We start from the raw sequence: 24393 nt of genomic DNA, 5'->3' as shown, positions 1-24393 counted from the left end.
TCGAGAGCTGCCTGAAAATATGAGGTGAGCATTTCCAGGCGAGGCTGGGTGTGTTTTAGGAAATATGAGGATCAGAAAATCTGCAGCTTGAACAAATCTGTTGAGTAAAAAAGGCAATTCTGTCCGATATTAGTTCCCTGAGCATGATGTCAGCTCAGCTGTTCGTTCAAACTCCTACTTAACATGAAGCTTTCGGTCATTCTCTGAAATCTCCATCTTCTGCTAAAACTGAGAGCTAGAAACTGACCTTGGTAATTCATAAAAAGATGTCATGACAGGCATCGATTCTCCTCCTGCCATGTGTTGCCCGACGCAGCACAGATTACAGTCCCTGCACTCCCTGACCTGCTGTCCTACACTCAGCCCCCCCCACCCCACTGGGACTTCCGGCGGTCACACTTAAGATGCTCAGTTTGTCGTGGCATTGGCCAGCCCAGCACATGGAGCCTTCAGTAGGATCCAGACCCACCCCCCACACCCATGCAATGTCCTGAGGGTGGCCGGGCGGGGGTCAATGTGCACTGAGGGGTGAGCAAAAACTGATCAGTGCCAGAACCAGTTCAAAGTTAACCTACACTGTATCAACAGAAAGGAGAACCAGGGGCGGAGCTAGAGGGGGGGCAGGTGGCGGAGGTGTCAAGTAACAAAGTACTAATACTTCCTTACTTAGGTAGAAATGTTGGCAATCTATATTTTATTAGAGTAACCATTTTTCAGACAACTTTTTACTTCTTACATTTTAAAAATATACTAGTTTTATTTAAGTCTCATTCATTAAGGCCTGCTGTATTAAAAGAATTAATAAAATGAATTTAATGCAGACAAATAATTTCTTTGTGGTTGGACTCGGTGCTGCCCCAACTTGTTGTTCACTACATACCAATAAATAGTTTTTTCACGATGATGCAAAGTCAAATTTGACACTCTTACCATAAGTTATAAAAGTAAGAAAATTAAGCGATCATAGAAAAATGTTCCTTTAATAGGGTAGAGCAGTAAAGCTTCGGTCCTTATCATTTTTTTCCTTAATTTTACTTTTATACTTTAAGTAGTTTTAAAAATGGTACTTTTAAATTTTTTCTGGAGTAAAAGGCTTATGTTGATTCTCTAACTTTTGAACAGCATGATTTATACTTCTAATGGAGTAATAAATATAAATTCTTTTGACACATCAGGCAGGTCGTTTGTTGTCCGTATGTGGACGTAATTCACGACCTCCTGAACTGTTCCCCTTGGAACCAGGACATTTTAACCGTTAAAACTGTAAGGAAAAATACATCAATATACTGTGATTAAAGACAACAAATACAGAACCAATCAACACACACCATAACGCCATTTTAAGCTCCCCATTTAGCTGAGCCTGTGCTGGTCAGTGTTGGCCGCCTCCTGTTGTCGGGTTGTTCTGCCACCAGCTAACGCTTTGACAAAAATTTGACATCAAACAAAAAGAGTCTATCCCTTTAAAGCAACACTGTAACTTTAAATGTTTTTGTAACCCATTTTGTTTTGAATTAATTCATCATTTTTACCATACCAAACAATTCTTGCAAAAATAAACAACAGATATGAATAGAACTTTATCAATCTAGCAATGGAAAAACTAACTCTGCATTTAAGTTATCCCCTTTAGGGAGCAGTGGGCTACCACTGTGCGGTGCCCCGGGAGCAATCGGGGGTTAATGGTCTTGTTTAGAGACCAAGAGTGGCAGTCTGTTGGAATGGGTTTCCAATTCACAACCTCAGGATTCCAAGCCCTATGCCCTAACCATGAGGCCACTAATCCCTACACTTTAGATACAGATGTTTGTTGCTCTCTCTTTAAACTTCATTCAGAGCAGGCATTACACAGGCCAAATATGACAGAGGATATATCATTTTTGTAAGTACTGATGAGGTTTTACTTGTCACAACATGTTCAGATAGTTGTGGATCCCTTTCAACAGTGATGTCCAAAGTTGGCCCTCGAGGGCCACTGTCCTGCAGGTTTTAGGGGTTTCTCTGCTTTGGAACAGCTGATTCTGATGACTGTAGTTCAGCAAAAGCCTGTTAATCAGCTATCAATGAAAATCAGCTGTGCTGAAGCAGGAAAACCTCTAAAACCTGCAGGACAGCGGCCCTCGAGGGCCAAATTTGGGCATGCCTGCTTTAAACCACTTTTCCATAGTTAAAATATTTCCATTTTGGGTTCTTGTATCAGACCACTTTGGATTAGCAGACTGAGAACTCATGGAGTTCCTGGTAAAGATGAGGAAACATTAGTTAAGGGTTATATCTGTTTTGGTTTGAAAACAGCAAGTGTTAGATTAGTTACCAGTGGTGTTTAAGGGGAGCAAAGATTGTTGTAAATAAAGAGCCGTTTTGATGCTGCATGTAGCATCTATACAAACCAAGAGCTGAATATTTACCTGAAAAATAACTAGTAATAATATAGAAACATTATAAATAACATATCTCACATTAAGCTAAAAGTTTGGCCAAAAGTAACAGTGTTCCTTTTACTTAACCATAGTTCTGTACATTTGCATATACATACCGGTACATTAAATCAGTTTAGTTTTTATTCACCTCTAATTACGCATGGGAATTTAGCTTTGCAGTCATAACACCCAAAATCTAGTTCTGAAAAGAGCAGCAATTCTGTATTTGTCATTATTTACTTAGATATATTAGTGTGAATAATTAACTACTGTATTTTTGTTGTCAGTTTAGAGCTCATAAACAATTAAAACGTCATTAATTGGGTTATTCCTCTTGAAATTATCTTTGCTGCCACCAGGTTAAGAGGAAATCTGCTTGTTCCAGATATGGTGAATTTATGCATGATGGGAAAAAATAATTAACTGGTAGAGGTGGTCACAACGGAGGTGAATGATTGGCTAAGGGTGACCATGGCAACCCCTTACCCCCCCTCTATTTTCGCCCCTGTCCAGTCCTCAGACAGAGTCTGAAGCGCGATCCACAAACGTCTCTGAAACTCTTATTTGCTGCTGACAGGATGTAGACATGAACAGAGGAGAGAGTGGGTGGATTGGCTGCTGTAGTTTACATCCAATCATTGTCAGTACTGTTTCTATGCCCTCTGAAAAAGTTTTGGCAGGATATTACAAGCACTCAAGATTGGCAGGACTGTCATTTTATTTTGGGCTTTTTAGTGACGCATTAGAACCTTTTTTTTTTAATCTTCAAGAAGAGGATGAAGTAATCTAAACCATCTGGGCCTTTGTGAGAAATTACCAATTTTAAAAACAATACATAATGATCATCAACATTATTTAGATTATTTTTAAAGAATGGTCAATAAATTACTTAATTAGGACCTGTCAGCATGCCGTCCACCTGGAGAGGCATAAAGGCATAAAGAACGAAGCCCTAAAATGAGAGTAATCCACCGATGGGAACAGGTGAACCTTTCCACTAAAATTAATCCAAGAAAATGGAAATAAAAAAAACAACAATTAACTGGTAACAAAGGAGATTAAGGTTGACATCTGCTTAAATCAACTCTTAAGAGAATCCACAGCTCTAGACCTCCAAACTTCATGAGGGCTTCAGATTAGTTCACACAGCAGGATTGAACAGGTTTCCATTGCTAACCAAGGTCAGACCAGTGATCTGCAGTGCTCCTGCCACTGGCTGAGAGCAGTTTAGAGCAAGAAACAACTTTGTGTCTGCCGATTCAGTGGATGGAGCTGGGTTTCATAGACATAGGGACCCTTTTTTCATCATTCTCTCTCTTTTCTCCCACTATGCAGTATTTGTTAGTTAAATTTCTAATGTTAAGCTCTCTCCTCTTTTTCTCATGATTGTAGCTTCATCTGTTCCTATTTGGCTGTGACTCCATCCTGGACAGTAATAGCAGCTGTGCTGCTGCCATCAACAACTTAGATTATAAATTATACAGTTGGGCATGTTTTCAGTGTTTAGTCCCGTTTCTCTCCTAGACATAGCTATGGGCTTAGCTTTTATTGTGACTGAGTGGATGTTCTCTTTCATCCTTTGGAAAAGAAAACTTGCTCAGAGCTTGTCTGCGTAACTTTTTTTTTCTCCCCAGACAGAGCCACATGAGGATCTAGCTTACTGTTACCTTTTCTAATATAGAAAGTATTTATAGATCAATGCTACTATGTTGAACCCCAGTCTGCCTCAGCAGATGGCTGCTCACACTGAGCCTGGTTCTGGTTCTGCTGGAGGTTTCTTCTTGTTCAAAGAGAGTTTTTCCCTTTCCACTGTTGCTGCATGCATCCTCGGTGTGAGGAATTGCTCAACGACACAAGGAAAGGAAACATCTACTGCAAAGACCTGAGATTAGAATGAAGGTTCAGTCTCCATCCTAAACACACAGCATGGGAAAAATGATTCATATCAGTCAGAGCCAAAACGAAATGGACAAAATGATGCGTTACAGAACACAAATATAAGGTTTTTGCTTTTCGTTGTCCAAGCTCTTCTATATTTGTTCATTGTAATAGTTTCTATCATCCATCAAAAAAAGTGGAACAGATTCACAATGTTTCATGTCAGTCACTAGCCTGGGACAGGACTTCAATTATTTAACCCCAACGTTCCTCTTTGGCCTAAAATTAAACATGGTTGATGGACTGTAGACACATTTGGAGGTAAAGCGGGACAAAGGCTTTCTGCCAAGAGAAAAGTGAAAACCTTTTCCATCCTCATCCACAGTCTAATGCTGTTAACCGCTGTGGAGATCTCTGCAAGAGCAAGAAGTGAACCCCGTTCACCAGTGGGCCTCTGTCACCCGAGGGGCACCATGTCATCATTTAACTAGCCAAGCATATTCTCCAGCATGAATTATTTGGTAGACTTACACTTTGTCGGTATAGGTGGCGGGAGGGGCTTTCCGAGCAGTGAGAACCACAATGATGAAGACGGCGATGAGGAAGAGAGCGAGGACTGCACCCATCACAGCTCCGGCCACGGTGATGGAGTTGGACCGCTCGGCTTGGGACTGGTCTGAGACAGAGCACAGACAGACTTCCAGTACAACAGATACACAATGGCTACTTCTACGGTAGCTCCTGTCCATCTTTATCCCACCGCCACTCAGCCACCAGGAGATAAACTGTCAGAGTGGCAGAGTGGGGTCACAACTATGGGTTGGGATCAGTACCAGAGACAAAAAACAAAACAGAAAAACCTTTTTTCTGTAAAATATTACAGTTATAAAGGTGGAAATAGTTAAACTCTGAAACTTTAAGCAGAAGGTTGTGCTTTAGATAGTGGGAGTTAGTTTGAGCTTTTCAGAAACAAACATTTTCATGTGGGGGTTTGGTGGGAAACCAAAAGTGTGGGAAAGCACCCCATGTCCACTGATTGGTATGGGGGAGGATGTACCGCATCTCAGAGACTGAAAGACATAAATCTATTTAAGTAATGACCTTTTTGCTTCTGAAAAGACATTCAACATGTCTTCATTAACCACATTTTGACCTGTTTATTGGTAAAACACCTTTCAGTAACGGGTGAGTGAATGTGGGAGAGACAATCTAAAAAGTAAACTGCAGAAACATAATGGCGGGTAGAGATGAGCTGGGCTACACACCAATATAAGAGATGCTTCAGTTAACATTTAAAAAAGACAATAAGATCAATTAAATCAAAGGTAAAAACACAAAAATTTCTCTGGCTGTGCCAAAAAAAAAGAAAAAAGTAATAAAAATTTGAAAATTTGAAGCAATACTAATTTTCGCCACTAGGGGCACTAGACCTGTAACTTCCAGGTTTCTCTCCTGAGAACAACTAGCTGCAACAAACAGATTTAGAAATCATACAGTTCCTTAGTAGATCTCTTAAACTATTATTTAGATTTTTTAAAAGCTGGACGGAGAAGGAACACGTCTGACATGAAGAGGTGGATCAATCCACAACCGTAAAAAAAAACAAAACAAAAAAAAACAAAAAACAAAGGCAGCTCTAAACTAATAGGTTTTAATGTTGAATTAAAGCAACATAGTTTCAGCCCTTTTACTGTTTTTTGGGAGTTTATTCCAGATTAATGGAGCATAAAAACTAAAAGCTGCTTCTCTGTGTTCAGTACTGGTTAATAAATTTGATCCAGAACACTGGAGGTGGCTGGTTGTTGATCAGCAACTGTCAGATCAAGGACCTCTTCTGTTAGAAACATATTTCAGGACTACAGATAAAGTAATTTCACCAATAAATGACCAATGAGTTGTAGAAAAAAACAAACAAAAAAAAACATTAGCACTCATTTGCTGCATGAAAAGCTTAAAAAGAAAAAGAAAATCCACTCAGACTTCCAAACCTCCATCACTTTCAAAATCCTTCCCTCTATATCTAACCTGGCATCTACGCTGCTATATCACCCCCCCCAGCCTGTGGAGCACGTTTCTGTTGTGAGATGAATTAGCTTCCTTAGACCATATGTCTGCATATTGTCCACTGAGGGGATTAGGATTAATCATGATTAAGATGTATTAAAACAGAAGCAGAACAGCAAGCATTGCCCAAATAAGATGCGATTGGCCAAAAGCTGATGAATGTAGGTCAGAGAAGGAAGTGGAGGACAAAAGAGGACGGGAGGAGGCAAAAGGTGGAATGGTCAATTCCACTTAGGTTGGTCGCCGAGGTGGGGGGGCCAAATCAATAATGTGCTGGGATGAGAATTTTAAACAACAGCTCAATTACCATGCAGATTGCAGTTAAAGTCACTTTATTCTTTGCTCCCTTTTTCCACACCATCTTGCAATAGTTAATAAGGTTGTTAACTTTGATGGCTGCTGAACTAAAAAAAAGGCCTCTCGAATTAATTAAATTGCCTTAAAAAATGCAGTTCATCAAGGTGTCCAAAGGCATTAACGCCGACTTTTCCAGAGAGACAGAGGACACAGCAGCTCGGTTAAAGTCACCATTCATTAACTCAGCATCAAAAACTTCCCATTACAAATGCAGAAATGCATTCAAAGAGTTCATTTCAGTTGATCTTAATGATTATGGCTAACAGCTAACAAACCCCATTATTCAGGTTCTAAGACAATGATTTAAAGCAGACATATGGGGTGGGGCATTTCCTGGACAGCAATGGGAAACCTGATGGAGCGACAGTGGATTGGAGGTCCAATTAAAGAAGAGAAAGCTGGATTTAGGAAACTAATGGAAAATTGAGTGGAAGGTAAAAATGTGGGAAACAACAAGCTTTGGCTGACCGTTAGAGGGCACCGCCTCACCCACCCGATGACATTGATTAACACATAAAAAAACCAATCAAATTATAAACTCAAAATATTTCCAAAATGATAAATATATTTTCAGATGTCCAATATAAATATTTAATTTTTAAATATGAGTAAAACTGTTTCGTTTGTTGTCGGATTGGTGAATTTTCCAAAAAACGTTTCCAATAGATTCTGGCTAAAAGTTGTCCATGCGCAGTAGCTCCTCATCAATGTAAAGATAGGACCATCCTAGGGAGCAGCTCTCCTGCTCCCAGAGCTGAAAGCAGCTTTTTGTACACCACCTCCCACAACAGCGCTCACGTCACAGTCGTGCAGCTGATTGACTGGTTAATAGAATTATTTAGCTACAAGGCTTGGCTAACTGCATGCAGCAAAGCTAATGATTTATTCTGCTTTCCCTGCCTCCTTTTTCAAATGTCAGCATCTGACCTAGCATGGATTAAGAAAGCTATGACTGATTTAAAGCACTTTGCAGAATATTTTATAACTTTTTTTGTGTGTGTTTGGCGGTTATGTAAAAAAACTGATTTGATACCTTAGTATACATTTGACTGGTTTTTGGTAAACATTTGTTTTTAAGTTATAGCGCCCCCTCCACCCTCCCATGGAAACACCCGTATCTAGAGACTGGGTGGAAAAAAATATCCGCATATACACTATATTGCCAAAAGTATTTGCTCACCCATCCAAATTATTGGAATCAGGTGTTCCAATCACTTCCATGGCCACAGGTGTATAAATTCAAGCACCTAGGCATGCAGACTGTTTTTACAAACATTTGTGAAAGAATGGGTCGCTCTCAGGAGCTCAGTAAATTCCAGCGTGGAACTGTGATAGGATGCCACCTGTGCAACAAATCCAGTCGTGAAATTTCCTCGCTCCTAAATATTCCACAGTCAACTGTCAGCTGTATTATAAGAAAATGGAAGTGTTTGGGAACGACAGCAACTCAGCCACGAAGAGGTAGGCAACGTAAACTGACGGAGCGGGGTCAGCGGATGCTGACGCGCATAGTGCGAAGAGGTCGCCAACTTTCTGCAGAGTCAATCACTACAGACCTCCAAACTTCATGTAGCTCAAGAACAGTGCGCAGAGAGCTTCATGGAATGGGTTTCCATGGTCGAGCAGCTGCATCCAAGCCATACATCACCAAGTGCAATGCAAAGCGTCGGATGCGGTGGTGTAAAGCACGCCGCCACTGGACTCTAGAGCAGTGGAGACGCGTTCTCTGGAGTGACGAATCGCGCTTCTCCATCTGGCAATCTGATGGACGGGTCTGGGTTTGGCGGTTGCCAGGAGAACGGTACTTGTCTGACTGCATTGTGCCAAGTGTAAAGTTTGGTGGAGGGGGGATTATGGTGTGAGGTTGTTTTTCAGGAGCTGGGCTTGGCCCCTTAGTTCCAGTGAAAGGAACTCTGAATGCCTCAGCATACCAAGACATTTTGGACAATTCCATGCTCCCAACTTTGTGGGAACAGTTTGGAGCTGGCCCCTTCCTCTTCCAACATGACTGTGCACCAGTGCACAAAGCAAGGTCCATAAAGACATGGATGACAGAGTCTGGTGTGGATGAACTTGACTGGCCTGCACAGAGTCCTGACCTCAACCCGATAGAACACCTTTGGGATGAATTAGAGCGGAGACTGAGAGCCAGGCCTTCTCGTCCAACATCAGTGTGCGACCTCACAAATGCGCTTCTGGAAGAATGGTCAAAAATTCCCATAAACACACTCCTAAACCTTGTGGACAGCCTTCCCAGAAGAGTTGAAGCTGTTCTAGCTGCAAAGGGTGGACCGACGTCATATTGAACCCTATGGATTAGGAACGGGATGTCACTTAAGCTCATATGTGAGTCAAGGCAGGTGAGCAAATACTTTTGGCAATATAGTGTATATAGACCATCCAAAATCTTCAATATTAGCATGCTGATAGATTCCAACAAAGTTGCAAACAAACCACTGGACTTTGTTTTCAAGTTTGAAGACATTTCACTTCCCATGCAGGACTTTTCTCAATTCAAAATGTTTGGAGTAGCTTTTGAGTTCCAGGCTTTATAGAGTTGCCCAACAAAAGCCTTGTATGGCTTAGAAAACATGCAAATTGAACCTGGCTGACCAGGCAAGATGTTTCGGTCCCCTGCATGGCGATGGGGGTTGAGATGATCACGGGAATAAATACATTCCATCTCTTAATTGTAGGTTTTTGAAGCTGAAACCTTAGTCCACCCCCTCTGTTGTTGGTATTTTGCTCTAAACATTAATGGCTTCATTCACCACCCTTTCAAACCACCCATCTTCTTTGTCCTAATTATGAGCATTTTGGTCCTCCAACAAATGTCCTTTGTTTTTTAGGTTTAGGTGGACAGTCGAGTCTTGTCCGGAGGAGGTCGCTCTTCTGTTTTGGACCATGTGTCTATTGAGAGGTTGTTTGGTTAATCCAATATAAATATCAGAGCATTCCTCACTGCTTTGAACTGCATACAACACCGCAGTCATATTATGTCTGGGGGTTTGTCTTGAAGATCCATGCATGCTGATAGAATGTCAGTATCAAACTGGAAATGAAAAAGTTCCATCAGGACACCCCTACTCACATCTAGAGACCGATAAAAGTGTTTGTTTTAAGACTGTTTCAGACACTATTTTGACATCAACCCAACCAATTGCTGATAGGTACTGCCGTAAAAAAAGTAGATGCTTCTCTACAGATTTCACTTTTAGACAATAATACTCATATCTAAGAAAACGATTAATCCAACCAACTCACTCTGATCTTACAAAGTGTTTTATATTTTATTGGCCACAATCAGCTGATATAGATGGCAGGACTACCTGCCTGCAAAACAAAGTAGGACCTGGAACAGCCAGCATGGGAGAAACTATTGGTAAAAGTGTCACGTTACTGATAATTTAAATACCGCATTTATTAGTGCACATTTTCCTAGAGGGGAAGGGGGGGCTGAGATGGAGGCAGACATATCCAAAGTATTAATGTTTATTACTCCAGTAGAAATTTAAATCCTACTGTTTAAAAACACTTTTGTAGAAGTTAGAGAATCGACATAAGCCTTTTACTCCAGTAAAAGTGTAAAAGTACCATTTTTAAAACTACTTCAAGTATAAAAGTAAAAGTCATGCAGGAAAAAATGTTAAGGACAGAAGTTTTACAGAACTACCCTATTAAAGGAACATTTTCCAACAATTCTGAATGATAACTTCCTTAGACTTAATTTTCTTAGTTTTATAACTAATGGTGTCAAATTTAACTTTGGCCTAACAAAGTACATTGCACTTGGAATCCTGAGGTTCTGAGTTCGAGCCCCACTTTAACTGACTGCCACTATGGGTCCCTGAGCAAGACCCATATCCCCACACTGCTCCCCGGGTGCTGCACAATGGCAGCCCACTGCAACCCAAGGGGATGGGTTAAATGCAGAGTTCATTTCGTTGCTCTGTACCTGTGACGGTGTAATGACAATAAAAGCCCACCACCACCACCTTTCATTATCTTGAAAAACTATTTATTTTGGTAGGTGGCAAGTTGGGGCAGCACTGAGTCCAACCACAAAGAAATTAATTGTCTGGATCAGGCATTCCCAAAGTCGGTCCTCAAGGCCCCCTGTCCTGCATGTTTTATAGGTTTCCTTGCTCCAGCACAGCTGATTTTAATTGAAAGCTGATTAACAGGCTTTTGGTCTACTGCAGTCATTATAACCAGCTGTGCTGAAGCAGAGAAACCTCTAAAACCTGCAGGACAGGGGGTCTTGAGGACAGAGTTTGGGAATGCCTGGTCTGGATGAAACTAATTATTTTGATGGTTTTTATTTAATTTTTTTGAGTTTAGGAGTTTAATGAAACAAAACTGACTTAATTTTTAAAATGTAAGGAGTAGAATGTTGCCTAAAAAATAATTACTCCAGTAAAGTATAGATAGCCAACATTTCTAGGTAACAAAGTATTTGTACTTTGTTTTATGACACCTCTGGATGGAGGCATATGTGACGCTGATTGGCTCAGGAAGGGTAATGTGTGCGGGGCTCGACACACCATGAGGAGAAATGATGGAGGGGAGCTCTGCCGTTAGTGACAGCATTGGTAAACTGGAGGCACTCTCTGAAGTCAAAGGCTAAATGTTCCTGTGATTTGCTCCTTATGTAGAAAAAAGGCTAATGACGTCATTTAGGAGAATCTCTAAATTAATGTAGCTGATCACATCATCTCATCTTCGTCACTGACTTACAGCTGGCTTAGTTTTTAAAAAATGCATATCAGCGTTTACTTCCCCAGTTATGCTAAATTCACTTAGTTTACTGTTAGTGAGGGTAACATCCTATTTTTACTTCTATATATACATTGTATTACGTTTATTTGATTATTTATTTTACTTTTGTTAAATTGCTGTGTAAATTACTTTGTTTTTCTATAAGCATTAAAAAATAATCACATCTATATTACAATCAGATGTCTTTACTCACTTCTCATACTCATCAAAATGGTGAAGATCAGTAGACAATGTTTCCAGATGTTGTCTTGTTTATTATAAGTACAAAAATCAATCAGCCTCCATTTTCTTAATTTTGGAAGATCAATCATACTTTAACATTAAACTGATCCAATCCAACAATCCTTTCCATCTCTATAAAAGCTCTGAAAATCATCCACCTACAATCCTCTAAGTTTTGCAATCAGCATTGAGAGCAATTTTGGAGAAGTTTTTATTGCTTCCTGGGTATATAGTGAATTTTTTCCCCATTATTTTGGCAATCAAGGAACACATTTTGTAAACGACCAAAATAAATAAATAAATAAAAATGATCCAGAAATGACAATTTAAAAAATGTTTTAATCATAAAAACCTTTTTTCTCAGATTTTTTTTTTTTTTTAAACAGTGTCCTGTCTGGCAATGCAGCAATAAGAATAATTGTCTTGATGCCAAAAAGAGCCCAACAGATTTTACTTTCACAAGTGTAGCAGTATGGCAATTGCCATATTGCTCCACTTGTTTCATGCATATAAATTGCTTTATTATAATTATGCAGGGTGTTTTACAGTTTATATAGACACTGCAATGGAGCAGAATAACAGAAGAAAAAGGAAAAAAAAGAGAGAAAACATGAAAGAAAGAGTAGAAAGATTTTATTTTAATAAAAAAAAAATAATTCCAAAACTGTTATATTTTATCTTTCAAAATGTCTGTTTTTTAGGTCAAGTTTGATGAATTGCCTTCTTTTCAACTTGCATTTCACAGAATCACATTTTCGCCACTTAAAAGCCCAACACAAACGCTTGCTCTTGATGCGCACAGAGACCAATAAAATGTCTCTGTGCGTTTAGTAGACCAATAGAAATGCAACTTCCATCCTCGCTGCTGGGTAAAGCCCACCCCCAGAAGGGAAGAGAATACATTCTGTAAAAAATCTATTGGAAAATCAGAAATCAAATAAAGAAAGTCTGAACAAAATAGTTGTTTAAAAACATTTTTTTTGGATATAAAAATGTGTAAAATAAATTGGGGAAAAATACAAACTGAAAATAAAATCTGAGAAAATAGAAAAATGAAACTTTTTATATAAAAAATGTGACTCATTTCTGGATTACTTCCACTCCACTCATGGCAATTTTGTATTCCCAAAACATAAAAGTAATCAAAATGTTACACTTTATAGTACAAAAAGTAACTGCATAGTTACTTTTTTTGGGGAGAAGTAACAAATAACAAGTTTTTTTTTTTTTATATTTGATATTGCCTTATAAGCTACTGGATGATAAAAGTTCTGAATAATTAGTATCAAAAACATTTTAATCTATTCTTTTGGATGAGTTTAAAAAACAAATTAAAAAGTTTAACTTTTTGTTTAAGCCTCTGTTCCAAACTGCATCCCTGTGAAGAGTGGCTTGGATTACTGGTGGATCAACTGTCCCCACGCTGGGATTTGGCTCCCTTCTGTCCTCTGCATGCCTCCCCCGCCCCGGTGCTTCCTACACAGTGAGGCCAGCTGAAGTGCACGGTGTTGCCTGGGGGAGGTCGGAGAGACAGACTTCTGAATTAACCAAAGCGGAGCAGTAACCACCCACAGGGTCGTGTTTTTCCCCCCGGGGAGCAGGCCTGACCTGGGGACGGGTTTAATGATAGGTTAGCGTTTGGAGGGTGGGTGATATCGAAGCCTCTCCCTCACACGCTCTTGTCAGCGCTGCATCCCCCTGTGCCGCTGAGACGTTCGCTGTAGTCCCTTTGTGTGCCGTGAAAAGTATCCTTGGAAACTGTTGTGTAGCTGGCGAAAAGCAAATCTGCTGATCTTCAACACAAGTGTTTCAAACAAACTGCCGGCTGACATCATTACAGCTTTGCCGTTTTATTTTCAGACAGAGACACAGTCTGCTCCACTTTAAGGGGAGAGTGGCAGCCGCAGAGGCCGAGATGGAGATCAGCAGCGGACATATGGGGTCAGCTGAAATTGGTCTGACCTGAGCAGAGCCAAGGTCAGATTATCATGGACAGATCCCGCTCAGCTGCAGGGAACATTTTCCCCTTCAAGGAGCCCCGTTTTCTACATTTCACCCCGTTTAACCTCTCAGCTCTACGGCAGGCCCCTGCCCCCGCCTACCATGGCCAGGTACGGACAACAGCCTCCATCAGCAGCTCCAGATGAGCTTGTTGCCATGGGGACAGTCAATGGGCTGGAGAGCTGGGACTTTGGGCCAGTCGGAAACACTCAGCGTTTAATTTTACCAGCTGGCAGACGTCGTCTGAGAAGAACGAAGGCCTCCCTGTCCTTAAATGAAGCAAACTGGGAGTGATGAAGAGGAAGGTGGACACTGAGCAAAGCAGAGACCAACAGCCCAGAGAAGAAGCAGAAACAAAGAGGAGATGAAGTAGTTGAAGTGAGGAAGAGAGAGAGAAGCTTTTGCATTACATCATGTGAAGCGTCCCAAATACGCACGCTGGATGTCTTTTTCCTTTTTTTTGGAGGGGGGGAGTCATGCAGCAGCATGCGTTGGGAAGCTTGAGATGATGTCATTTATAGATGAACAAAGAGGCTGAGTGTGAGCAGCCCGAGTAACGGAGAGCTGAAACAGCCCCAGAGAGAAGAAACTCACAGGTGCTAAGGTGCTTTATTGAACAATAGGATCTCCAATAGGTTGACAAAATAACGCTTTACCGCCAGCACACACATTTTCTTCTTCCATTAATTTACATTTTCTGCTATATACACAAAAAAAACCCAAAAGTTTTTATTTTTCATCATTAAAGTGACACTGGTAACATTACAAGAAACACATCAAATATCATTCAAAGTGTTTTTTAATGCCTCTAGGTTTGCAAACATACACCAGCTTCCTGTCTGGGTGAATATGGCACTAAGAATTCCTCCTGGCACAAAGTGAAATCAAATCAAAAACACCTTAGAGAAATAAAAAAGAACGAACAACATTGGACCCATAATAAACCATAAAGTTCTAAGAATCTAAGGCACTAGTCATATTTTTTTAACCCAGACATTTGGAGGCGAGGTTACTGATGATCTTGATACAAAACTTCAGTACAAAAGAACTACATCATTCCAGGCGTAGGGCTGGAAACAGAGGAGCAGAGCTGAAAACAACATTGATTAAGGAAATTTCCTTCTTAGTGCATAGGAGCAAGCACAAGTAGGGTTCAGTGTGTTGTGCTTCCTGTTTATTTTTTCCACATGTATGCAGTAGAAATCAGAGGAATCACTTTTTAACCTGGGACCATGAATTATTTCAGAAGACGACGGTGAAACGTACAGATTGGTTTCTTAAAGACGAGTAAAGAAGGTCGGATTGAATATTTGAATTTAATTTGCATCCGATTTAATTGAACAACATAGCAGAATTTTTTTTCTATAAGAGATCAAGTTTCTTTGTACTGTGAACCATAAGTAAAAAATGTGCACCTTATTTCTATCCAACTTACTACTACTTTAGTGATAAAAGTTATTGGTCATTTTCTCTGCTGCACCTCAGCAAACGCCATGGCAACATCAGCAGTGTGATTAATGCAAAAAAAAAAGAAAAAAAGAAACAATACAACCAGATAAGTCATCTGTAATACAATGTTCCATTTTTAACTTTTATATTAAAGCATCTCATCTATTTTAGGCTACCCTGTACACAACAGTGATATATTCTTTTTATCTATATACGCTGATGATACTGTTGTTAATACTTAAGATAGACAATATTCTCCTACTTCTAAATACAGGTTCTATAAAGTTGGTATCTGGCAAGCTTTGTCAAAGGTGTGCCAATACTACTGAAACTGGCATTTATTCACAAATAGTGATCCTGAAAGGAGATTTTTGGATCTCCTCATTTGGACAAGTGAATGGGAGCCAGAATACCTTGTTTGTCTTTTTTTCTGCATTCAAAAACAAAACAAAAAAACTTGCATTACATTATTTTGTAAATGCTTGAGACATGAACTAGTGGCGCTTTGCAGCCGAATTACACTGACAAGTTTAAAAAGAAAAGGAATAAGTCACAGTACTTGGTACATCCTGTTCTGTTTAAGAATATAAACTGGCAGGACTTGTAAAAAAAAAAAAAAAAAAGCTTATTTTCAAGCGTTATACATCTTTTTTGTAGTTTTATGAGTGCAACTTAATGTTTTTCATCTCTGTGCAGTAAAACATGCTGAAAATCACAGGTGAGAATAGGTTCAACACAACAGACATGATGCATCTATATATGAATGAAGGTGAGAGTATGGTTACTAGGAATTAGCACGTCGGCTTGTAACGGCATGATGCAAATCGCTCCTACATGAGAAAAGTAAACTATTGTTGGTTTAGTGAAGAAAAGTGTTTTTAAAAGAAAAAAAAAAAAAAAGAATTATGTAAGAAAGCACATTTTGATGAGGAGAGCAGAATGTTGTGGCTGCCTCGCAGTCGCCTGCTTCAAACAATACCCTGCTGGTAGCACTCTTTTGGTGCCAGCGACAAAACTCAACGGTGCCATCATTATATAAAAAGGCGGCAGGATACTGAACATACTTGGCTAACTGATGAAGATAACTATCCTGGAACTCTTCCCGGAAAAAGCTAAAAATATTACCCAAGTATTTTCCCTGCATTTCCAGCTCTATTTTGTGGGATTCAAGGAATGACCTGCTCACTGGAAGAGCCTTTGGTGGTCTAGTCCTCACGACCTGCATCCCTAACTGATGGTTCTTAAAGGAGCAGAGATTGTGATGAATAATTAGCCAGTGCAACACCATCATCAAAACCACAACAATAGTCCATCATGACTTTGCTATACAAGCTTTGGGAAATTATGTGATTAAATCCCAGATTGTTGTTTCTTTTTTTAACACAAGAAAAATCTCAGGTCTTTTTTTTTTTGCCAAATGGGGGCAAAAACAGAACCATCAAACACAAATGAAAGACATGCCAGATCTGCTCGGTTCACATCATAAAGACATGTTTAAATGCTAGTTACATTATGCAAAATCCCAAATCTCCTCTGTAAATACTTAAACTGTTCGCTCCACATCAATAATAACCTTATTTGAGTAAACATTTCAAAGCTGAAGTCTTACAGTAACCAAATGTTTTCAGATAAATAAAATTAAATAAATAATTGATCAACGTGAAACGCTTCAGAAATTATTGTTGAGTTCTTGACAATATTTGATTGATTTCGAGTTGAAATCTCAACCAATGGTAGAAAATAGAAACAAATAAGACCTGAAAGAAAACAAAAAACTTATTTACAAAGAGCTACAAATCTTTGAGGGTATGGTGTCTCTTTAAGGGATTTTACAAGCAGGTTTGTCGTTTTAAACCAAGATAAGCTGGAATAAAATGATCGCTAGCAGGTTAGAAACCAGAGAATGAGAAAGAACCTGACCGTGGTTACGGTCGTTCATCTGAAGCCAGCAGAGCTTTAACAGAAAGGATGTTAGTAATGCTAAATTAAACGACAGTCCATGTAGTAAGGCAGCAGCAGCACACACTTCGGTTCCAGTGGTTTCTATAGAAATGAAGCACTGAGATTCCCCAGCCGGAGCAGGAGCATCCGGCATCAAAGAGTCAAAAAACAAACCAGCTACAGAGAAATTCAACCGAGGGGTGGGAACTTAAACAAAAAAAGGTGTTTTTCTTCTCATTGCATTTCTGCTCCAGCAGAACGTCGCTTATCAAACATACCACTCTCTACGCGAGATGACTGAGCCGTCTGTGTGAGACACATAATCCCCCTCGGCCCCGCAATCGTAGCAGTCATCCGACAGGTAGGGAGAGCCATTTCCCTGCAGTTTAGGTGGGTGAGGGTATCTGGGGCCTCTAGCCCGCTGTGGACTAGAAACCTTGGCGTTTTCCTGACGGGGAGTCTGTTGATGGTTGAGCCGGCCGCTCTCCCTCATGGCCCTTGTGTAGCCGTTAACGGGATACTTTTCTCCATTGAACTCATTATAGCGATGTTTGTCTCCCCACTCCTCCCGGTCGTGATCCCGGCTGCATGAGCCGCCGCCGCCAGCCTTAGTGGGTCGGAGTTCATGTTTCTCAGAGGCCTTCTGCAGATCAGCGGGACCGTGGTTCTGCTTGGCGGAGTAGCTGCCGTGAAAAGACTGCGGTTTCTGTAGGTAACAGACGGCGACCAGAGACAACACCAGAAGCAGGGACAGGGCCCCGCCCACGGCCCCGCCCACTATGGAACCAAGATTGCTCTCGGGCAGGGCTTCAAGTGTAGGAGAGCTCCGGAGGACGTGGCCCTTATCGACCACAAAGGTGGAGGAGGAAGAGCCGGTTAGAACAGGAGCAGTAATGGTGGAAGGCATGGTGGGAGGATCTAATGGAAGGGAGGAGGGTGAGAGAGGGGGGGTTGGAGGGTGAAAGGGGAGAGATGAACAGAGAGAAGCAGAAAATGTCAAACTACATCAGCATTTCACTAAGAAGGGACAGAAAACAAAATAAACTAATGCCCCTGTCACACCTTGATGATTTAGCCAGCGTATGCCTGACGTATGGAAAATGTGTCGAAAACACAGCCATATGTTGGATAAGTTATGGGTACATTTTGTATAAGTTATGAGCACACTGAAATACGCTGAAGCGTATGCTCATACCTGGGCCATAAGTTACAGGTAGGTTATCTGATCGTTGACATATGTTAGGTGTAAGTTACTCATAAATCATGGCGTCTAGCTTATCCAAAACCTATGAGTAACTTATCAAGAACTTAACTCGAAAGCATATCAACATATTTGACGTGTTCTAGACGACTGTTGAACATGTTTCTAATTTACAGCTACTGTATAATGGTGTATTGACAGCGTTTTAGTATAAAAAAGGGTTTCTTAGGAGGAAAGTTTCAGTTCTCTAGACTTTCATCACATCATTGGGGCGACAGTGGCGTTGGATGTAGGAGTTTGCCCTGAAATCGAAGGATTGACGGTTCAAGCCCCGACTCTGACTTTCAGTGTCGTTGTGTTCTTGGGCAAGACATTTCACCTGCATTGTCTACTGATGGTGGTCAGAGGGCCCGGTGGTGCCAGTGTACGGCAGCCCTGCTTCTGTCAGTGAGCCCCAGGGCAGCTGTGGCTACAATGTAGCTTTCCACTGTGAGTGTGTACGTGAATGGGTGATTGAATGTAGTGTAAAGTGCTTTGGTCAAGTCTCCTAACTTGAATAAAGGAGCTATAGAAGTACATGCCATTTACCATTTACCATCATAGGTTGAGCAAGAAGGTGAATGTGATGGATCCTACCTGCGTTCACGCCTATGACCAACAAACTTCCTAGCAGGCATGATGCTGAATCTGCTGCGACTGCAAACCCTCTTTTGTTTTTTGTTTAACCTTTTTTTCAGCAGGTGGTAAACAGCAGGTAGGTTAATAGCACAATCAAAGACATCTTTTTTTTTGCAGACTGGGTGCCTCTCGGCGCATCGCTGCCCCCCTCAGGACAGTAATAATAATAATAATACATTTGATTTATACTGCACTTTTTATCAAAAAGACCTCAAAGTATCACAAAAAAGAAAAGCATTAAAAAGAAATGCATATAAAAAAAACTAAAAAAATAAATAAAATAAAAACACTAGCGTGTGACACTTCATGGGCATTACGCTGCTAAGGCATATGCTAGCTCATTCAGCAAGGTGTGACAGGGCCCTAATACCTAAATGTTGCAGAGGCTTCAGCTTTAAAAGGCTGGAAGAAAGTTTGGAATAAAATTGAGAATTTGGGATAAACTACATCAAAACATCCAAAATCTGGTTGAAACTACGGTTCCTGAACTATGGTTCAAAAAGAAAAAAGATGATACTTTAATTGATAAGTAGGGATGGGAATCGAAAACCGGTTCCTGTTAAGAACCGGTTCCGTATTTTCCGATTCCATGGCATCGTTTGGCAGCTCACTGAACGATTCTTTTTTCGATTCCCGCAGCACCAGAGCCTAGAGCGCCGGCTCTGGGGAGCACGACTTACGTCACGTTTTTTACGTAAGTTACGCAAGTTACGCAAGTTGGAAGAACTATTCGAGGAGGAAGACAACGAGCTGCGGTCACTTTGTGAATCAAAGCCCCGTCTTTCCTTAGCCCAGAGGGTAGATCAGGAAATCCAGCTCTGTAAAAGCTTGCCCTCCATCCCCTGCAGGGATAGCGCCACACTGTGGTGGTGGAACAAGCAAGATACGCTGCCCTTGCTATCTGACTGGCTGAAAACTACCTCTGTGTGCAGGCTTCCTCCACCCCATCTGAGAGGGTGTTCTCCACGGCTGGAGACACCATAAGCCCTGAAAGATCCTGTATCCTTCCAGAAAAAGCAGATATGCTCATCTTTCTGCAAAAGAAGTGTTAATTTTCCCTACTACTGTTTTATAATTAGTATTTTTTGTTATTTAAAATAGGTTATTATCCCATCATTTGTTATTAGACATTGTTGGTTATTAAGTTTGTTCTTGTATATTTATTTTTCATTTAAACACAGATGTTACTCCAGTTTCACATTTCCTGTGGACATCTTGATCTTGTTGAGTTTGTAAGATTGAGTCTTTTGATTCTGTTGATTCTGATAATCAAACTGTTTGTTCTCCTTTTTCCCCCAAATTGGAATCGAAAAAAGAATCGATAAAGAATCGAATCGTTTCATAGAATCGAAAAGGGAATCGGAATCGTGAAAATCTTTTCAATTCCCAACCCTATTGATAAGTATAGGAAAAAGCTGAGGATGAAGGAAATGTTCTACAAAAACTAGACAGATGTTCAATAATCACTGAACTGTAACTAGTTTGGTCAGTTTACTCCTTCCACATATTTCACTTATATAGTTTTGGTCACTTAATCCCAGAAAAGTTCATTAATTTGCCATAGGATGTTAATTTTGGTAAAGAAGATCATTGACAGAGAGCAGACATCTACAGATAAGTGTTCAAAATCAATAGAAATAAAAAAATGTAAAACAAGTATAATTTTATAATGAAAATACTTATATTCAAATTAAAACCAAAAACTAAAATAAAATGGTAGTAGTGATGGGGACAGCGGTTCTATAGAATCGACTGAATCGGTACGCTAAATGATTTGTTACTGCAGTTTTGGTTTTACAGTTAAATGAGCAGCAGAACCATGAATGGATCCAGAGTCCGGTCCGGATTATTTTCACTGTTTGATGGATCCAAGGATCCAGAATGAACTTTCTATGGTTCCGATAGTGAATCTAAACACTGGATAAACCCCTTCAGTTCTCCTAAATAGGCCCGTTTAGCTGCGCTGCATGGAGGAGCAGCAGAACTTCTCTGCTGGGATCATAAGGAGAGGATGGTAGAAAAGTGGAGGAAATTACGCTCAATGTTTGAAACAGGATAGAAGACATGCCATTAGTTAGCATGGTAAATGACGACGGTGTTATGAGTTAGTGACCTTCATGGAGCCACGTTCTAAACTCTGGTTTTAGCATCACTTTTAAACAGGTGGCTCTGGTCCTCTCAGTCTCTCCCAGCACTAATTGTTGGTTTACGCTAAAAACAGAGAGCTACCTCAGCAGTTGGCATCCACTTCATCAAAACAAATAGTAAATAAGTAAATAATCAAAAATCAAAGTTACTATTGTGGCGTCAGCCATCTGTGGCTGCTCCTGGTCACACTCTTAACAGGGTTTAGGGGGAAACTGAAATGTTGCTGAACCGCCAGCAGAGGCAAATGTTATTTATATTGTGACTGGAGAGCTTTACAGTAAAAAGCCTGCATCCTCTGGAGCAATAGTCTGAGCCATAAAACATCCCATTGCTTCGATTTCAATCTTTTCACAGTCCTACACACTCAAACTGGTGCTGTTAATCAGAAACGACTACTGCCAGCTAGGGCTGGGCGATATGGAAAAAAAACTATATCACGATATGGATTATTTTATATCACGATAACGATATATATCACGATATACCACAACTGATGTTGCATTTTATGTTTTCATAGTCCGTCAGATGGACAGGGTTGAAAAAAAATCTTTCATCGCCTATTTTTTACCCATCATCTTGTTTCCTAATATGAGAATCCCAACCCCAAACCAAGAACACCAGTTATGCAATTTGCGGCCATGACAGTGAACAGTATAGAATCTTGGCCATTGCGCTGCAGTAATTAATCATTTAATATTCGTTTGTTATTGACATTTTATAAAATTCCAAGGCCAGGTTTTTCTCTTGTCTTTCACTTACCTTGTTTTCCACTAGGAGGGTCCAGTCCTTGATGAAATGGATGGTGAGACTCATATAAGGCTGTGTTGCTCTACTCATCCACATGTCCGTAGTCAACGCATAATGCGTCGCACCACTGCGTACCTCTCTCTCCACTTCAGCCCGACAACTAGCATATAAGCCAGGCAGCTCCACTTTACTGAAATGTTTTCGACTAGGCATCACATATCTGGGATCGATGGTACGGACGAGGTCCCGAAAGCTTGCTTTCTCGACTATGTAAACGGGGGCCATGCCTTTACAGATATAGCGTGAAATAGCACCTGTGATCTGCTTGTGTCGCTGAGACGTCTTCTCATATTGTGATCCTTGGGCGAATGCTTCCTTAAGCTTCGGCTGTGAGAATTTCTTTCCAGTGCTTCCTGTATTTTCATCCCTTGTTTGTTTTGATCGGAGTGGTTGTAGTTTCCCGTGTTCTTGTTCATGATTTTTCTTTAGGTGGTAAAAGAGGCCGGAAGTATTTGCATCAGCCGCTGGAACGGCTTTGCTGCACAGTTTACATATCGGCTGCGTTTGTTCTTTATCAGATGGCTGAAATCCGAAATATAACCAAACAACCGAGCTGCCTCCCCTTTTGGGCAAAAGTGGTGTTTGTTGTTTCTGTGACCTGGCAACTGTTTCGGACTCTGTAACCGCTGCTGTGGTAACATCTTCTTGGGTGTCCATCATTCATTTTTTTTCAAGCCAGAAAGAAATTTCGCGGGCTCTCTCCGTCAGTAATGTCGCAAACGTATGGTGCAAAGCCGCGTGACGTAAAGCGGTGTAGTGTCGCAAAACCACGTTCTCTTCACATTATCTTTTTATTCTCTTTTTTTTTCGTTATATACACTTAGAGTTTGCATAGCAAAAACGCAAAATGTTATATTAACAAATTATATTAAAATGTATATTAGCAGTAATAATAATAATAAAAAAGTTTATCACGATAGAAAAAATAGAGGAGAAAGGTCACGATAGACATGTTTCTCTCGTCCTCACGATATATATCGCCATATCGCCCAGCTCTACTGCCAGCAAGTTGCAGTTTAAGTCTGATGACAGCATTTTTACTTCATTGTTTACATCCTTTCTTGGTCGATGCTTTTGCGTTGCCTGACGACCTTCCATTTACATGGGAGACAGATTTTCATCCATTGTCTAAAGCTGGGCACCGCTCAGTGACCGTCAGTGTTAGACAGTTGTTGGACAAGAGGTTAGGGAACATCCTGGACGTGTTGCCAGTGTATCGCACAGACACGGGACACAACCACGCAGCCTCACTCGGACCCAACCACCACCCAGACGCACCCAGGCCTACAACCACCCAGCCGCATTCAGACCGAAAACCTAGGGCTGAAAGATTTTGCCAAATAGTGATTTTTTTTTTTTTTTACAAAAATTGCAATTTATATTTTACTACGATTTTCAGTTGTTTAAAGCTTGCTTGTCCAGAGAACATTGTTAAACCCTGAAACCCTTGTGTGACAAAGGGTTTGCTTTTACTTCCATGCATGGCTCTGCTGCCACCTGCAACTCTCTACCTTTCTGTGTCGCAACAGATTAACTTAAAGCATTTTACCACCACCTGAAGGGCTGCAGGGAAAAATGTAGTGTCTTAATCTTGTTAAATATAGCACGATTAAAAATTTGTGCCTCTGCGATTTGAAAATAACATTTTGTTAAATTGGGACTATATATAAAATGCAACCAATTACCCAGCTATACTAAAAACATGCAAATTTGAGGGGAAAAAAAAGAGTAGAAGGAAGGGTTCTAACCCCTGTAAATGATGCTAACCTGTTCCATGGTGCAGCTATCAGATTGCTTTCTTTTTTAGCATCTCATATTAGCCATTGGCATGTTTAGCAGTGATAGAACATCCATTTGCAAAGTCTAGAGAACCATTTACCCATTATCTCTAAAGATTGGTTAACATTTCTAAACTCAGCTTTCCCATCATAAAGGTTCAGCAGAATCAGACGGAACAGCATTGATGTGAAGCATTTCGCCTTCCCAACACACCCCGAAGGACTGACTGACTACAGTACTGGGTGTCATTTTATTTTAAAGTGATGCTGTACACAATAATTATGTGCACAGATAATATTTCTAGCCATCTGGGTAATTTAAACCTTTAACGACTATATTTGATGCAACATTTTCAGCGGTTGAGATGCTGAAGCTTAAGGAGACATTGAGGATATTGCAATGAAGGAAATTTATAGCCTTACTTTCCTAAACTAAGCTTCCTCTAATGAGACTTTGCAACCCTAAAATTGGGCAAGTTGTGAGTTTTCTTCACTCAGTAAATGAATTCACACTAAAGAGTGTCAGTATTAACTATCAAATTGCACAAATTGTGATTACGAAAATAAAGTCGCTAAATAGAATTTAGAACAAAAACAGTCACGTTTTTCAATAAAGTTTTTACATTTCAATGAGATGGTTTTTCAGTCATATCGAAATTGTTAAATTTTG

At 40.3% G+C, this 24393-nt stretch overlaps 1 protein-coding gene across 2 annotated transcripts in view; it reads right to left on the bottom strand.

The window, feature by feature from the left end:
* The window catches only part of nectin3b (nectin cell adhesion molecule 3b), a 56803-nt gene that overhangs the window by 5616 nt on the left and 26794 nt on the right, over positions 1-24393 (bottom strand). The window contains exon 6 of one of the 2 annotated variants that reach the window (XM_038296922.1): positions 4830-4974. In XM_038296922.1, coding sequence (XP_038152850.1) covers positions 4830-4974 — 145 coding nt within the window. Of the gene's footprint in view, positions 1-4829; positions 4975-15988; positions 18030-24393 lie in introns of those variants that run through there. The other variant, XM_038296916.1, reaches the window with a different exon arrangement.

The sequence above is a fragment of the Cyprinodon tularosa genome, unplaced genomic scaffold (assembly GCF_016077235.1).
Source record: "Cyprinodon tularosa strain WSP-4 unplaced genomic scaffold, ASM1607723v1 ctg110, whole genome shotgun sequence".
NCBI classification, from domain to species: domain Eukaryota; kingdom Metazoa; phylum Chordata; class Actinopteri; order Cyprinodontiformes; family Cyprinodontidae; genus Cyprinodon; species Cyprinodon tularosa.
Note: the sequence above shows the minus strand (reverse complement) of the source record. Positions and strands in the feature narration are given on the sequence as shown.